Below are 17,713 nucleotides of genomic sequence, written 5' to 3'. Positions count from 1 at the left end.
ATTTATTAATGCCTAGTCTAGACTCAAATAAATATGGACATTTAATGCTTATAACTGTCTTAGCTTGAAATATATTTTAGTGATTCCTTATTTGTTTTTCTTTTCCCCTTTTAATTTCAATATGATTTGGATCTTTTAATCTTTCATGTTTAACTTGTACCACAAGCCAATGAGATCTTTTTTCAACAAAACGCAGGGAATTCAAACTTCCGACTACCATTTTGCAAGTTTACATCCTTCTTGGGTGAGTCATGAGTGAGTAGAAAATGTCATTCACTCACTCTTTATAGTCAACCATTCTTATTTTTCCAAAATATTAGTATTACTAATTATATATACAATACTTAAATCTCAACATCCGTGTAGCGGTAAACAAGAAGAAAATTAAATCTCAACACCTACAGTTAACATATATACACACCTACAGTATAAGCATATGGGCCGACAATTAGTTTGGTCCAACTACAACTCTACTGGTATGAGCCCTTCATTTCCTCATTCCTCCTTCTTCACCAGGGTTAGGGTTGTGGCGTCTCTTCTTGTTACCATTGATTCATTTGCAGGTGATGGCTCCAAAGAAAGTTTCGAAATCTCCAGTAGGAGGCTCAAGCACAGTATATGCTCCGGTACACTACACATCACAGCAATTAAAATCCTTTATTGGCCGGGAAATTGGTGAAGGCACCACTGCAATAATCCATGAAGGACAGTTTGCAATTAAATCATACAAAAGGCAGAGGGAATCATATGTGGTATGGTCTAAACTAACTAAAATTTAGATTGCCTCAAATGTCTAATTAATCGTCTTTTCATTCATGCAGACAGAGAGAGATGCCTTAAAAACATTCAGCCATGAAAACATTGTCAAACTTTTAGGTTATTCAGACGAGGAGGAGTTTGGGGCACTCGTACTTGAGTACGTCCCCCATAACCTCAAAGAGAGAATACCAGGTAACTTATTACTAAACCAAATTCCTTAAAAAATGGTTAGCTAGTGGTTTTGTTTCTCATACACAACTTTCATTTTCAGATCTAAACTGGAAAGACAGTCTGAAAGTACTACAACAACTGGCAGGAGCGTTGCAATATGTACATCACTATGGGGAAGGAAAATACATCGTGCAAGACCTCAAACCCGAGAATGTGCTAATTGACAACGTAAGTGAAAGGGTTCTTAGAAAAAATTCGCTCACATAACATGCATGTTGCAATTGGAAACAACTGTGGTTAATGATTTGTGTATTTTCAGGGAAATAACGTTAAATTGGCTGATTTTGGGGCACTTCTCAAATACTCCAAATTACGATCAATGGGTACGTTGGGCTATGAATCACCTGAGAGCCACGGAGGAGGTAAAATAATTTCTCTCATCAAACTACATTATAGATTTCGTGCATTTCACTAATGTACTGGAATGGTGCAAGAAACATATAGTGCATACCGCATATTGTTCCGGGAATCAGATGTTAATGTTAGCACCATTCGAATTAAAATCAATCATATTCTCATTATCCTCATGAGTTGTTGGTAAATAATTTGCACATCTGTTAGGTCATGTCCAACACAGGTGATTGTTGTTGCGTTATCCTCCAAGAGCATACTTCCCCATACCACAAACTCCCTAAGCATCTGGCTTTGCTATGGCTACATGTGCTGTCAATATCCTATCCGAATAAAGAACAGAAAAGGCAGTTTCATTATGGTGGCATACCAGCCGCCTGTTCTGGAACTGGAAGTTCCAATCGAAGCATATAGATCCGTAAATAAATTTGTATGTATAGCCACTTCAGTCATGCTCATTTAAGCATATGATTGACAAGGAAGTAGAAGTATTTTAACTCTGAACTTTCTCATCCCTGCTTTCTAAGTGGTGGGTTTTAGTTCCCAAGTAAAGAAAAGTTATACTGCAGCCTCTCATGTCTCTCCTAGAGCAGCTACGAAGTATAAATATCACATCATAAATTGCATGATTAGCTGCACATCAAATACTAACTTAAAATAACGAATGGCAGGAAAAAAATCAACGCAGGAATCAGACATTTATAGCTTTGGGATAACACTTCTACAGGTCTTAAAAAAAGAGACTGATATTTTTCCTGAAGATAACAAAAGAGGGAAGAAAAAGGGGCAAGGGAGTGCAGACAAAAACTTTCTATTTGCTAACAAAGCAAAGAAGGATTACAACAATCAGAATGGGAACGTGGTTGACAGGAATCTCAATTGTGGTAACCAAGTCGGGCTGCAAATCAGCAAGTTGGGGATGGAATGCATAGATTCAGATCCAAAAAAACGCCCAAAGATTGACGAGGTGGTTAACCAGTTGCGCAGAATGCAAATGGATTGAGGATGAGGTCGTTAAATAGTTCTAGATACATTTCTGGGTAGGTAATAGTTCATATACTCCTGGATGCATTTCTCCCATCCGAAGAGAAGATTTTGATGTATAACAGTTGCTCGCTTTCCTTATGAAACTTGACAACTAATAGTCTCCCAATCAATTGGATTAAATTTCAAAGGATAAACTGATCAAAATGAAGGCTTTCCAGAAGCATTTTTAATTTCTCATAGAAAAAGGGTTCATCTGTTTGTATCTATTGTGTTTCAGAAGTCCATAACCCCCTCGACAATTTTCAGCTAAGCAATGTTCCATTCTGCTCATCTGTAAAGCTGCCCTTTTAATTTTTAAGGATAAAATAAATTTTAATGAAAAGAGCACCAAAACGATGGTAAAGGCCAACAGTACAATTGCTAAGGGGTGATTAAGTCTAGTACATTAGATATGATCTCGTCATTCACATTAAGGCCATTTGGTACGATGGTGACTTTAAGCGAAGTGCTTCACATGAAAGAGCTTTTGACAACTGCTTATTGAAAGAAAAAAATAATGACCTTTTTGATAGAAGATGACTTCAATAATTCCTCCTGCAACAATTTTATGCAATTCTGGGTTCTATCTTTATGCATACCTAAAAACTTTCAGAAACAGAACTGAAACAAATGTGTGCTTTTTTGTGAATGGGGGTACTCATGCACGTGCGCATAAACAACTCAAGGCGACAACGCTATAAATAAAACCAAAACTGACCTGAATTGAATCCTTTGGAGATGTTTCCGTTTTCCAGAGACTTTCCAAATTGTGATAAGCTCCGGCTTTCTCATCAAGAACATGAACAACAATAACCTTACCTGAAGGGAAGGAAAAAAACTCTTTGTAATTAGTATTTGTTGTGGTCTCATGACCATACATTTTCTGTAATGATATCAGCACTAAGAAACTAGCTAGCAAAATTAAAGTCAATCTCAATTCTTTTCAAGGTAAGAATCATTATAGTGAAAAAGAATTATGCTTTCATAAGGGCATGACACTAGTCTAGCCCACTTGCAACCAAAGCATAGAGGCGGAATTTTCCAAGCCACTGTAATTAAGAGGAGTACTTGAACAGGTTAGCCCGAGTACCTATTCTGTGATGCCACAATTTTTAGTGTTCCACTAAAAGACTGATGTTAGCCTTCACATCCAACCGACTCTTTCCAACAAAAAATGAAACTTCTTTAAAAAACTCATATAAATATGATCCTAACGGAACTTTAGCTTAACGAGCCTATAAGCATCTCAAACGGATTAAGAAGCAAAATATGTACCGAGAATTACCAGAAAGGTGTTGAGTCGGCAAGCCAAAGCTACCCCTTAATTCACAGGAAAAAGCTATTTCAAAACAGAGAACCAAAACAGAAGACACGCAAGGGGGGGGGGGGGGGAAAACCTAATCACATCCTTGATCCTAATCTTGCTTAGAGCCAAAATTTCAAAGAATGAAGAAACTATTTAAGCTTAAATTCGATATTGCAAGATCGAAAATATAGAGAGAGCACTTGTCCAATTGAATAATTCGATATTTAAACCTTATATTGAGAAGGTACATAACCTGATCTAATGAAGAGAGACAGAAAAGCTTCCATGGAAATCCCAGGTGAGAAGCCAAAGACCATCTCTTGAGAAGCCCTCGTGACTGATATACGGTGTTGAGAGAGGAGAAGCTCTCTCTCAGACCGTGAATGAAAAGATCTGCTCTCGAGGGAGGAGCCAAAAAACAGAAGAAGAAAAGCCAAGAAAAGAGGATCAGATCGGCGAAAGAACCCCTGGGAAGAACCAGCTAGAAAAGATAGACGGAAGAGAAAAAAAATCACAGCCATAGAAATAACATTATAAACTGAAAGAGACATCGTACTTCGAATCTTAACCTAGATCGAGTTTAAAGTGAAAACTCTGAAACTAAAACTGAATGACTGCGTGTATTTACGACCATAACCTTTGTTATAAAATTGAAATCCGATCATACCCTTGTTTAACTCTTTTCACACCTAAGCTAAATTACTTTTCAACCCTAAACATTGAAGTTGTGCCACGTGTGGCCTTTACAAACAATCATTATTATGCCGTTTGACCTTTGTTTTTGTTTTTGTTTTTCTTTTTCTGATAGAATTATGACATGTGACATTCTACTGGTAACACTTTAATTTAAATGAAATTTTCTGAAAATATATAATGCTTTATAATACTAATATGAATTAATAATTCATTTCTTAAACGCTATGGATCCGCCAAATGTAGCTTTAATGATCTACTCTTCCATCATAATCTCAATTTATTTTTATTTAATAATTTTGAAAAACCCTATCAAATCATATTCAACTCTAATCTTAATTGTTATCCATTTCAATTTTAGTGTCCATTGTTATCTTCTTATTCTTTTTTTGAAATAGCACAAACAAATATGTTTACAGTTGGAATCTAATATATTATTATCCTTAATTTAATATAAGAAATGATATCAATATCACTATCTAATTAACCCTATTTTATTTCATTGAAGTTGAATTTATGATTTTTTTAAAAAAAATTACTTCTTTTATTAATATCTTATGTTTCTTATTTTATGTTGGAAACAAATGTATAGTCATCCACGATCGACACACAAGGCTTAATCGATAGCAATAGACAACACCCAACTCACATATAAGACGTTCGGGATGTCATCTGGGAGTTGTCATACTCATGATTACTTCTTCTGCTTAATTAATATCCCTTTTGTCAAGTCACACTATTAATGGGTAAATGATGAGATTAAAAAACATGTACAAGTACAACTATGACCAGATCTTTTCCTTTTTTCTTTTTTTCTTGTTTTAAAATTATTTTCCCGGATTTTGTTCTTTCTAAGAGCTCTTATACCCTAAGTCCGAAAATATGTGAAAAGATAACAAAGCAGTAAATGTGAAGTTTTCAATAACCACAAACTTGAACGTGTAATAGCCTCTTCCTTTAGTTATTTTGTGACCAAGGGTCTCATACATTCTGCTCTTATCAGGCAGGCCTTCCCGAAGAAGGCATAGACACGATTCGATCTGATTCTGGTTCATGGAGTCTCCAACCAGCATCAGCCTCTTACCTCTCAATCTCGTCAAGAAGTCAGTTGCATTAAACCTACGAGTGAAAAGTGAAAGCAGAAAAGAGCAGTATTTCAGACAAAGAAGCTAAAGAAATTCAAGGAAAGATAAGCAAGAACTTAAAAGCTTCTACAACTAGTATTTACAAGCAAAATCATGACAAATTCAACGATAAATAATTCACAGATTGAGAAGCACGTTCACTCAAAACCACATAGAAGCAGGCCTTTTATATTTGACAAACACCTACTTATCTAGTTCTGATACCTGGAACACAAACCCCCCAACTTTCGAATTAATTGGACTAAAACTTGCTCTTCCAAAGGTGGGAATCATTTTTCCATTTGCGGACTGTTTCAACTCATCATTCTTTGTTAAATGGAGTGTCCTATCCTATCACTTCACAAGCAAATAGAGCTACGGCAGACTATTTGCCTCCTTTTTTCCCTTTAATTTTCATAATAAAATGGCATTGCCGCGGAAAGAATATGTCGCAGCAATTCAAAGGATCAGCAACTGTTCTGAATTTAGTTAAATTAGCATGCTTCGTGATACACGCTAATTAAGGGTAACATGAACAAGATAGTCTCCCTTTTTATGTATCTAGCATGTGTAGTCGAGTAATTCAAAGAGAGAACAAATAAACAAGAAGGTTGAAGGAAAAAGTGAAGGCAAAATATACCTGAAATGTGCAGAAGAATATCCATGATAAAAAACTAATTGCTTTGCTGGATTAATGTTTTTATCGATCCAATTTCCCCAGGTCTTCAGAGCCCTTCTGTCAGCCTCAACTGCATCAAACTCTGGGTAAAGATAGTCACCTTCTTTATAGTAATTTTTCCTGTATCAATAACTGAAATTTGTTATTATTCTTTCGACTAAGTTGCAGGAATTTTAAATATAGAACAAAACTTTACCATGTGAACTGCATTGCAAGCTCAATCATTCACATGGCAACATAAGAAGTCATTTAGACAATGGGATCGAGAAGGTCAACATGAACAACCTCTTACGATTTTAATGAAGTCTGCAGATTACTTGTCAACAAAAAATTGGAAGTCTAGAAATGTTACAAAACAAAGCGATCAACTTCCTTATAACTGAAAAGGTACAGAATCTCTAATGCCTTTACTTCCCAAAGTATGTTTTGTCATTCCTTCACTCAAATGGAACACTACAAATAACACACTAGCCGGCGAATATATCAAACGCAGAGCATGAAAGCGACAAAGTGTAACACACAAAACTGCAGACATACCCACGAGCAGTCTTCCCATGAGTCCACCAGTGCCCAGTATTGAAAATAAGAATGTCAGCTCGCTTCCATTTGTTAGATGTCTTGTCAATTCGATCTATTGAAAGGGTTGGATTGGAGTTTCCTTGTGCATTGATACGGACCCCTTCCTTCACAAGGAAATGTGACCTTACAAATTCCACTGTACAGTCGAAATCCTGCAAAGGGATTTAGGTTAGCAATGGTAAACCAATCTACCATAATTTCCCACTACTGGATTGATCTCAATTTGATTAAAACACAATGCCACACATTAAACATGTAATTCATGACTAACTATGAGGTCAGATAATTCATTTGGCATGTAATCAGAGACACATATTATGTTGTTCACTAGCTTTTATTTTCCTCTTCCATTTTTTAAAGGTTTTTTTCCTTGGACATCCTCTCTGATGTCCTTTAGGATGTATTCTTTTTTTTTCCTAATATTATGCCTGCCTTATCAAAAACAAATCCCACACAATAGGCATCACGGCAGAGGAAGGTCAAGGATACAGTTTTTATAGGATTAAGGCGGGAAAAGACAATGTATACAGTCACATATATGTATAAAGGAATGTGAACATTTAGGAAAATAAGAGCTATTGTCCCATATGGCCATAAATATGTGAAAAGATAACAAAGCAGTATAATGTGAAGTTTTTCAATTACCACAAACTTGAACGTGTAATAGCCTCTTCCTTTAGTTATTTTGTGACCACGGGTCTCATACATTCTGCTCTTATTAGGCAGGCCTTCCCGAAGAAGGCACAGAATTGATTCGAACTGATTCCGGTTCATGGAGTCTCCAACTAGCATCAGCCTCTTACCTCTCAATCTCGTCAAGAAGTCTGTTGCATTAAACCTACGAGTGAAAGTGAATGCGGAAAAGAATGGTATACCAGATAAAGAAGTAAAAGAAATTCAAGGAAAGATAAGCAAGAACTTAAGCCTCTATATATAAATTAATGAACTTAATCTGTTCTTTTCTCACAGCTTCTCTGGGTTAATCTGATTATGGACACCCTTGGAGCGCTAGCATTGGCTACTGAACCACCAACAGATCATCTTATGCATAGGCCTCCAGTTGGTCGAAGGTAAGAGTTCGTTTTATACTTTTGAAGTATTGATGGCCTTAAAATGTGCTGATTGATATGTGTGTTTTAGGGAGCCTCTTATAACTAATATCATGTGGAGGAACCTGTTAATACAGGTATATATTTATTGTCATCCACTGTTCTTTTACCATGACCATCACATTAAGTCAATTATCCTTTTGTAGAACGTTCTGTCATTCCTTCTTTAATGTGGTCTGGCATTTTCAGGCTTTTTATCAAGTGTCTGTATCACTTGTCCTCAATTTCCGGGGGAGGAGTATACTAGATTTGGAGCAGGACAACATTGAGCATGCGAACAAAGTGAAGAATACATTGATATTCAATGCTTTTGTCCTCTGCCAGGTAAGTCAACTGAAAAATATGTCTATTAGAAGGCATAAGAAAGAGGGGTTTTTTTCCCCTCTATATCATACAGATGTGCAAACATGTGGCCCAGTGGTGGAGTTACAGTGGTGTGACCTAGAATTCAAAGGTTCAATTGAAACAACTTTTTAGCATATCGTGTGGGGTAAGATCTACGTATATCTTGTTTGTTCTAACCCCACCACTGTGGTAGCTTTGTGCGCGGGTGTTGTATACTTTTTTTTTTTTTATCATAGATGATGTAGATGGAAAACAATAACAGATAGAGATTCCCAACTAACGAATCAGCTGATGGAACAGCCTTACAACAGAATTGGTTGCGCACAGGGTTTTTTTTTTATTATTTATTATTTTAATTGGGGGTAGGGGAGTGTGGTGAAGACACATTCGTGCAAATTTGGGTAACGGCTACAAGGGAGAAATAAAAAGGAAGCTGCACTTGATGAGGGATGGACTGGTGAAGTAACACTAATTCTTGAACATTTGAAATGAACAACTCCAAATAAGTTCACCACCATGAGCTGTTGAGGAAACCATCTCAACAGCAACCATCTTCTGGATTCACTGTCCTACAACTGTTTTTCCCTATGCCCTCCTTAATGCATAAAAGATGTGATTGGCAGGGTCAGAAGGGGAAGGCTGTTCTGGCCAGGCAACATAAGTCATTTTTCTTTGAGTACTGTGCTAGAGAAGGATTGTGAAGTAGGATCAAACTGACCTTAGTGACTTAGTTTAGTCTTTAATGTTGAGCATTGTGGTTGCCAACTTTGCTCACCTTACAAATGAATTTGTGTTGTTTTGTCGTCTGCAAGCCTTTTGATTTATGGCTTACTGCTGCTGCCCATTTTGCTCTAAGTGGAATTGCACAAGTCTGTAACAATAAGTGTTGTTTCCCTTGTTCTTTACTCTCTCTTTTTTTATACTTAATGTGAAGAATGAAAATGAACTAATCATTTGTTTCTGCAGGTCTTTAATGAGTTTAATGCTAGAAAGCCGGACCAGAAAAATATTTTTAAAGGGCTTACTAAAAACCCTCTCTTTATTGGAATAGTGGGGTTCACCGTTGTTCTTCAGGTGAAATTTATGAACTTTTTCTGTCTGGTTTGGCTTGGAGAGTTTGTCTTGACTGACTTATGACTTTCTTCTTGTTGTGTAGGTTATGATCATTTTCTTTCTTGGGAAATTTACTTCTACAGTTAGACTGAATTGGCAACAATGGCTGATTTCGATTGTTATTGCTGCTATCAGGTCAGCTTGAAGTAAAATTCTAAAATTTATGATTTTATCATGTGAGATAATTGGCACGTGAATTGGAAACAATGGATAATTTTGATTGTTGGCAATTTATTGCTTAATGGAGTTTGGCTGCAGTCAACACGTTATTAACTGAACTTATCTTCTGATGCCGCTGCTTTTCTGTTTTTGTCCATAGTTGGCCTCTTGCTGTAGTTGGAAAGCTGATACCTGTTCCCGAAACTCCATTGCATGAGTTCTTTACAAGAAGTCGTGGAAAGAGAAATTCTGAGAGTAAGTATACCATCTTTTATAATCCTTTTGTCACATTTTGACGTAGCAGCGCTCTAGCAGTTGTCTGATCAATTATTTCTTGCGGATTTTCAGGTTACGCACTGAAGATTTCTTGCTGTAGTAACATCAGTTTGTACTTTTCAACTTTGCTGACTGAGTGGGTTATTCCGGACGTACCTTCTTACCTTCTCAAATTTATACAACAGAGTTGCAAGGGCCAAGGAGTTTGATATAACTTCAGCTTACCATCTTTAGATGTCCACTACTAACAACATGACTAACAAAAGAAGTGGCCTCTGTTAAGCCATCTACCCATCGGTTTTTTTTTTTTTTTTTTTTGGTGTTTGGGTTTTCATGCAGTTTTTTTTTGTTGGTATGCTGTTAGATTCAGACCAATGAATTCATGGGAGGAAGGCTTTTTTCTTATGTACAAAATTGACGACTCTTTAATACATAATATGTTAATGGTGTGATTATGTTTTCTTTTGATTGATTTAGTAAGGTGATGTATTTATGGTTGCTTGTTTTGTAATCCTGCATTAATTTTCATTAATTTTCGGGCATTAATTTTCATTACTTTTATGTATTCCCTGAAGCTGGAATAAGATACCTAATTCAAGTGAGATTCATTTTTCTTTATTCCCAAGAATTCTAAATATTGTCAAATCCTTTAGTTAGCTTATTTGAGTGGGATTCCTTCTTTTATTTATTCCCTAACAAATAGTAGAAAGAGATCATCAAATAAAGAACTAGTCATGAGCATGGCAGATTGGACACAACTCCCACATGACATCCTATGGACGAACATCTTAGGTAAATTGAGTGTTGTCGATCAATACAGGTTAAGCCTTGTTTGCAAATCATGGAGGAGTGTGGCAGTTGAGTATATCAATGGTTACCCCTCCCCTGGTGCTCCTCCTTGTCTTATGGTTCCTGGCACAGACATCCTCCGCGACACTAATTGTAAAACACGTCGTATCCTAGTCTCTCCAGTACTACTACTACCCAACAACAATCACATACCAAAGGTTGGAGTTCCTCACGTAGATCTATGTCGCGGATCGTACCAAGGATGGCTGGTTATGATAAACAACGACATGGACATGGACATGTGCTTGTTGAATCCTTTCTCCAGAAAATGTATAGATCTTCCTTCAGTGATGACCTTGGAGATGCCTTGCCCGAGGGATCGATTCATGTGTAAGTGGCAAATAAGCAAAGCCTTCTTATCAACTACTCCTACCAACTCAAATTGCTGCTTTGTCATGGTTATACACGAGGGTTTTAGAGAGTTTGCTTACTGCAAAGTTGGTGATACAACTTGGAGACCAATTAATGGACCAGATCTGACTGGTAAGCCATATTCAGTATCTACTTCTGCTTACTGGGACGCAATATATTTGAAGGGGAAGTTCTACGTGATAGCAGGTACTAAAGTGATTTATGTTTGCGATCTGGCTGCTATTGAACCAACAATGATTGAATATTGTTCAGGACCGGAGCCAAGTCCTAATTCAAGTCAAATGTATTTAGTTGAGTCAGGAGGAGGAGAATTGTTGCTCATCTTTCGAATCTCCACACGTCATTATGACCTTATCGATGATGAGCTAGAATGTGTTGAGGTTCATCTACGTCGGGCTGCCAATAAATCTACTGTGAAACGCATAGAAATACCAAGCAAACACAGTCGTTATGAAGACGTAATCGATACCTACGATTACGACAATAATTTTCTACTTCAATATCATAACCACCGATTTGTAACTCAGTATTTTGAAGTATACAAGTTGGACACAAGAAGCAAATCAGAGCCAAGCTGGACAGAATTAGAAGAGAGTCTAAATGGGGAGTCATTGTTTGTGGGACTGAATCAATCCTTCTCCATCTCAAATCCGCGATTATTTGGGTATAAGGAAAACCAAATATACTTCACAGATAACGCTCTTACCACGCACCAAATTTTTTGTTGTTCAGGTAATGACATGGGCATGTTTGATTTGAAGGAGTGCACTGTCGAATCACTTGATATGAGACATTTTAAGTATACAAGACCACCTCCCATTTGGGTTATCCCCAAGCCATAGCAACTGATGAACTTTTGGTTTGATCGCTAGGAATCTCTCAATATTTTGAAAAATGTATTATTGATTATTCTAAAATCATGACAGTATGACTTTATTGGCATGGGTTTGTTTGTTAGTGTTGTTAGTATATGTCTTTGACATATGTTTTGGCAATAAATTCTGTCAAAATCATGGGTCAAGTATAAATTTGATTTGATAAAAGAACTTGATTTGACCAAGAATTTGAAGAAGTTGGAAAAAAAAAACGTGATATTAATTTGATCAAGAACTTGATGAACGTGGAGGAATTGAGACTTAATTTGAGGAAAATTAATGATATTTTGTCAAAATTAATTACTTGAATCACTTGACGAATATATATATATAAATATTATCTTTCAAGAGGAGGTTTGAATTTGATTTGATAAAAAAAAATTGATTTGAAGACGAATTTGAACTTGATTTCATCAAGAATTTGAGGAACTTAATAAATTGGAACTTAATTTGATCAAAATTTTGAAGAACTTGATGATTCAAGGCATTTATAGGAAAAGTTGTTAGGCAAATGACTTGTTTTACCCTTGCCACTAAGGGTTATTTAGCGCATCATCAATTCAAGTTTAATGGGTAATTTAATTAATCCATCATAACTAGTCTAGAGTCTAGACTCTAATAAATAATGGTTATTTAACGCCCCATATTTATTAATGCCTAGTCTAGACTCAAATAAATATGGACATTTAATGCTTATAACTGTCTTAGCTTGAAATATATTTTAGTGATTCTTTTTTTTTTTCTTTTCCCCTTTTAATTTCAATATGATTTGGATATTTTAATCTTTCATGTTTAACTTGTACCACAAGCCAATGAGATCTTTTTTCAACAAAACGCAGGGAATTCAAACTTCCGACTACCATTTTGCAAGTTTACATCCTTCTTTGGGTGAGTCATGAGTGAGTAGAAAATGTCATTCACTCACTCTTTATAGTCAACCATTCTTATTTTTCCAAAATATTAGTATTACTAATTATATATACAATACTTAAATCTCAACATCCGTGTAGCGGTAAACAAGAAGAAAATTAAATCTCAACACCCACAGTTAACATATATACACACCTACAGTATAAGGATATGGGCCGACAATTAGTTTGGTCCAACTACAACTCTACTGGTATGAGCCCTTCATTTCCTCATTCCTCCTTCTTCACCAGGGTTAGGGTTGTGGCCTCTCAAGAAACATAAACAAATTACAAAGGTATGTTCGTTTCTTCTACATACATTTTCAGTAATCGAAGTGTACCAACCATATGCAAGTTGAATGTTATTTTCTTCCTCTAGATCAAGCTGGCTGCATATTATTTGTGCAAAAGATGAAGTTCCACTATGGTGTTTTTAAGTGAAGCCTAACAAAGTGTTCCACATTCACTGCGTTAATAAATCCTGATTGTCAATGTAGCTGGCCGATTTTGTGTAGTAGAAGTGATTATCTTGTTTGCTGATTCTGAAACAAAAGGGAAATTCAATAATCCCCTCAATTGTACAGTTCAAATTTTGAGCAGTCACCGGGCATTTAAGTCTAAATTTGTGTTGCTTTCGCTTTAGCTATTTGGGGCAGTAATACAAAGAATCTGTGTAATTTTTTTTTAAAAAAGATGTCTGAGACCCTATTGTATTAGAATTTAACCAACACAACTCCATCAGAGGTGGTGACTTTCTCTACCCACAGGGTAGACGAAAAGCAGCTACAGGAAACAAAACAAGAACAGCTAAAGTAAAAATCTATCCAAAGCAAGAAAACGAACAAAAAAAAACCCAGTATGGCTACTGCTTCTGCCAAGTATTCTGCACAACCCCTGGAAACAGGAACTCCTATCCCATCTCCCTTATCACAATAGAATTCAGCTCAGGTGGAATTTCTTCAATCCAGGAATGAAAAGAGGGAACTCCACAATTTTTTATCTCTGTAAATGTCTAGTTTGTTTACATTTATTCTGCAAACTGATTGATGGATGTCATTTGTATCATGACTTATATGAAATAATAATGCCATTTGTACTACCTTCTTTCTCTTCTTGTTACCATTGATTCATTTGCAGGTGATGGCTCCAAAGAAAGTTTCGAAATCTCCAGTAGGAGGCTCAAGCACAGTATATGCTCCGGTACATTACACGTCACAGCAATTAAAATCCTTTATTGGCCGGGAAATTGGTGAAGGCACCACTGCAACAGTCCATGAAGGACTGTTTGCAATTAAATCATACAAAAGGCAGAGGGAATCATATGAGGTATGGTCTAAACTAACTAAAATTTAGATTGCCTCAAATGTCTAATTAATCGTCTTTTCCTTCATGCAGACGGAGAGAGATGCCTTAAAAACATTCAGCCATGAAAACATCGTCAAACTTTTAGGTTATTCAGACGAGGAGGAGTTTGGGGCACTCGTACTTGAGTACGTCCCCCATAACCTCAAAGAGAGAATACCAGGTAACTTATTACTAAACCAAATTCCTTAAAAAATGGTTAGCTAGTGGTTTTGTTTCTCATACACAACTTTCATTTTCAGATCTAAACTGGAAAGACAGTCTGAAAGTACTACAACAACTGGCAGGAGCGTTACAATATGTCCATCACTATGGGGAAGGAAAATACATCGTGCAAGACCTCAAACCCGAGAATGTGCTAATTGACAACGTAAGTGAAAGGGTTCTTAGAAAAAATTCGCTCACATAACATGCATGTTGCAATTGGAAACAACTGTGGTTAATGATTTGTGTATTTTCAGGGAAATAACGTTAAATTGGCTGATTTTGGGGCACTTCTCAAATACTCCAAATTACGATCAATGGGTACGTTGGGCTATGAATCACCTGAGAGCCACGGAGGAGGTAAAATAATTTCTCTCATCAAACTACATTATAGATTTCGTGCATTTCACTAATGTACTGGAATGGTGCAAGAAACATATAGTGCATACCGCATATTGTTCCGGGAATCAGATGTTAATGTTAGCACCATTCGAATTAAAATCAATCATATTCTCATTATCCTCATGAGTTGTTGGTAAATAATTTGCACATCTGTTAGGTCATGTCCAACACAGGTGATTGTTGTTGCGTTATCCTCCAAGAGCATACTTCCCCATACCACAAACTCCCTAAGCATCTGGCTTTGCTATGGCTACATGTGCTCTCAATATCCTATCCGAATAAAGAAAAGAAAAGGCAGTTTCATTATGGTGGCATACCAGCCGCCTGTTCTGGAACTGGAAGTTCCAATCGAAGCATATAGATCCGTAAATAGATTTGTATGTATAGCCACTTCAGTCGTGCTCATTTAAGCATATGATTGACAAGGAAGTAGAAGTATTTTAACTCTGAACTTTCTCATCCCTGCTTTCTAAGTGGTGGGTTTTAGTTCCCAAGTAAAGAAAAGTTATACTGCAGCCTCTCATGTCTCTCCTAGAGCAGCTACGAAGTATAAATATCACATCATAAATTGCATGATTAGCTGCACATCAAATACTAACTTAAAATAACGAATGGCAGGAAAAAAATCGACGCAGGAATCAAACATTTATAGCTTTGGGATAACACTTCTACAGGTGATAAAAAAAGAGACATTTATAGCTTCTGGGTACGTAATAGTTCATATACTCCTGGATGCAGTTCTCCCATCCGAAGAGAAGATTTTGATGTATAACAGTTGCCCGCTTTCCTTATGAAACTTGACAACTAATAGTCTCCCAATAAATTGGATTAAATTTCAAAGGATAAACTGATCAAAATGAAGGTTTTCCAGAAGCATTTTTAATTACTCATAGAAAAAGGGTTCATCTGTTTGTATCTATTGTGTTTCAGAAGTCCATAACCCCCTCGACAATTTTCAGCTAAGCAATGTTCCATTCCGCTCATCTGTAAAGCTGCCCTTATTCATTTTTAAGGATAAAATAAATTATAATGAAAAGAGCACCAAAACGATGGTAAAGGCCAACAGTACAATTGCTAAGGGGTGATTAAGTCTAGTACATTAGATATGATCTCGTCATTCACATTAAGGCCATTTGGTACGATGGTGACTTTAAGCGAAGTGCTTCGCATGAAAGAGCTTTTGACAACTGCTTATTGAAAGAAAAAATAATGACCTTTTTGATAGAAGATGACTTCAATAATTCCTCTTGCAACAATTTTATGCAATTCTGGGTTCTATCTTTATGCATACCTAAAAACTTTCAGAAACAAAACTGAAACAAATGTGTGCTTTTTTGTGAATGGGGGTACTCATGCACGTGCGCATAAACAACTCAAGGCGACAACGCTATAAATAAAACCAAAACTGACCTGAATTGAATCCTTTGGAGATGTTTCCGTTTTCCAGAGACTTTCCAAATTGTGATAAGCTCCGGCTTTCTCATCAAGAACATGAACAACAATAACCTTACCTGAAGGGAAGGAAAAAAACTCTTTGTAATTAGTATTTGTTGTGGTCTCATGACCATACATTTTCTGTAATGATATCAGCACTAAGAAACTAGCTAGCAAAATTAAAGTCAATCTCAATTCTTTTCAAGGTAAGAATCATTATAGTGAAAAAGAATTATGCTTTCATAAGGGCATGACACTAGTCTAGCCCACTTGCAACCAAAGCATAGAGGCGGAATTTTCCAAGCCACTGTAATTAAGAGGAGTACTTGAACAGGTTAGCCCGAGTACCTATTCTGTGATGCCACAATTTTTAGTGTTCCACTAAAAGACTGATGTTAGCCTTCACATCCAACCGACTCTTTCCAACAAAAAATGAAATTTCTTTAAAAAACTCATATAAATATGATCCTAACGGAACTTTAGCTTAACGAGCCTATAAGCATCTCAAACGGATTAAGAAGCAAAATATGTACCGAGAATTACCAGAAAGGTGTTGAGTCGGCAAGCCAAAGCTACCCCTTAATTCACAGAAAAAGCTATTTCAAAACAGAGAACCAAAACAGAAGACACGCAAGGGGAAACCTAATCACATCCTTGATCCTAATCTTGCTTAGAGCCAAAATTTCAAAGAATGAAGAAACTATTTAAGCTTAAATTCGATATTGCAAGATCGAAAATATAGAGAGAGCACTTGTCCAATTGAATAATTCGATATTTAAACCTTATATTGAGAAGGTACATAACCTGATCTAATGAAGAGAGACAGAAAAGCTTCCATGGAAATCCCAGGTGAGAAGCCAAAGACCATCTCTTGAGAAGCCCTCGTGACTGATATACGGTGTTGAGAGAGGAGAAGCTCTCTCTCAGACCGTGAATGAAAAGATCTGCTCTCGAGGGAGGAGCCAAAAAACAGAAGAAGAAAAGCCAAGAAAAGAGGATCAGATCGGCGAAAGAACCCCTGGGAAGAACCAGCTAGAAAAGATAGACGGAAGAGAAAAAAATCACAGCCATAGAAATAACATTATAATCTGAAAGAGACATCGTACTTCGAATCTTAACCTAGATCGAGTTTAAAGTGAAAACTCTGAAACTAAAACTGAATGACTGCGTGTATTTACGACCATAACCTTTGTTATAAAATTGAAATCCGATCATACCCTTGTTTAACTCTTTTCACACCTAAGCTAAATTACTTTTCAACCCTAAACATTGAAGTTGTGCCACGTGTGGCCTTTACAAACAATCATTATAATGCCATTTGACCTTTGTTTTCTTTTTCTGATAGAATTATGACATGTGACATTCTACTGGTAACACTTTAATTTAAATGAAATTTTCTGAAAATATATAATGCTTTATAATACTAATATGAATTAATAATTCATTTCTTAAACGCTATGGATCCGCCAAATGTAGCTTTAATGATCTACTCTTCCATCATAATCTCAATTTATTTTTATTTAATAATTTTGAAAAACCCTATCAAATCATATTGAA

At 36.3% G+C, this 17,713-nt stretch overlaps 2 protein-coding genes across 9 annotated transcripts; one reads left to right on the top strand and one right to left on the bottom strand.

The window, feature by feature from the left end:
• Positions 1–177: 177 nt before the first annotated feature.
• Positions 178–17,284, bottom strand: LOC120005552. 8 transcript variants are annotated; one of them, XM_038855249.1, is made up of 5 exons: positions 16,961–17,284; positions 16,700–16,734; positions 16,133–16,233; positions 13,875–13,959; positions 178–546 (listed from the first exon to the last, which is right to left on the bottom strand). In XM_038855249.1, exons 1-5 carry the CDS (start codon positions 17,022–17,024, stop codon positions 496–498), a joined length of 336 nt encoding a protein of 111 aa, XP_038711177.1. In that variant the 5' UTR covers positions 17,025–17,284; the 3' UTR covers positions 178–495. The 8 variants fall into 8 exon arrangements, 6 of the variants coding, with proteins under 6 accessions (XP_038711177.1, XP_038711174.1, XP_038711171.1 ...); XM_038855246.1 differs by lacking the exons at positions 13,875–13,959; positions 16,133–16,233; positions 16,700–16,734; positions 16,961–17,284 and adding exons at positions 3,086–3,186; positions 3,653–3,687; positions 3,927–4,263 and having other exon boundaries at positions 246–687; XM_038855243.1 differs by lacking the exons at positions 13,875–13,959; positions 16,133–16,233; positions 16,700–16,734; positions 16,961–17,284 and adding exons at positions 3,086–3,186; positions 3,653–3,687; positions 3,927–4,263 and having other exon boundaries at positions 246–631.
• Positions 7,721–10,216, top strand: LOC120005551 (calcium-transporting ATPase 9, plasma membrane-type-like). Its single transcript, XM_038855242.1, has 7 exons — positions 7,721–7,818; positions 7,889–7,934; positions 8,047–8,181; positions 9,169–9,276; positions 9,359–9,450; positions 9,635–9,729; positions 9,823–10,216. Exons 1-7 carry the CDS (start codon positions 7,739–7,741, stop codon positions 9,957–9,959), a joined length of 693 nt encoding a protein of 230 aa, XP_038711170.1. The 5' UTR covers positions 7,721–7,738; the 3' UTR covers positions 9,960–10,216.
• Positions 17,285–17,713: the final 429 nt, after the last annotated feature.

Source organism: Tripterygium wilfordii, chromosome 9 (assembly GCF_013401445.1).
Source record: "Tripterygium wilfordii isolate XIE 37 chromosome 9, ASM1340144v1, whole genome shotgun sequence".
NCBI lineage: Eukaryota > Viridiplantae > Streptophyta > Magnoliopsida > Celastrales > Celastraceae > Tripterygium > Tripterygium wilfordii.
This window is presented reverse-complemented; position numbering and strand designations above follow the sequence as displayed.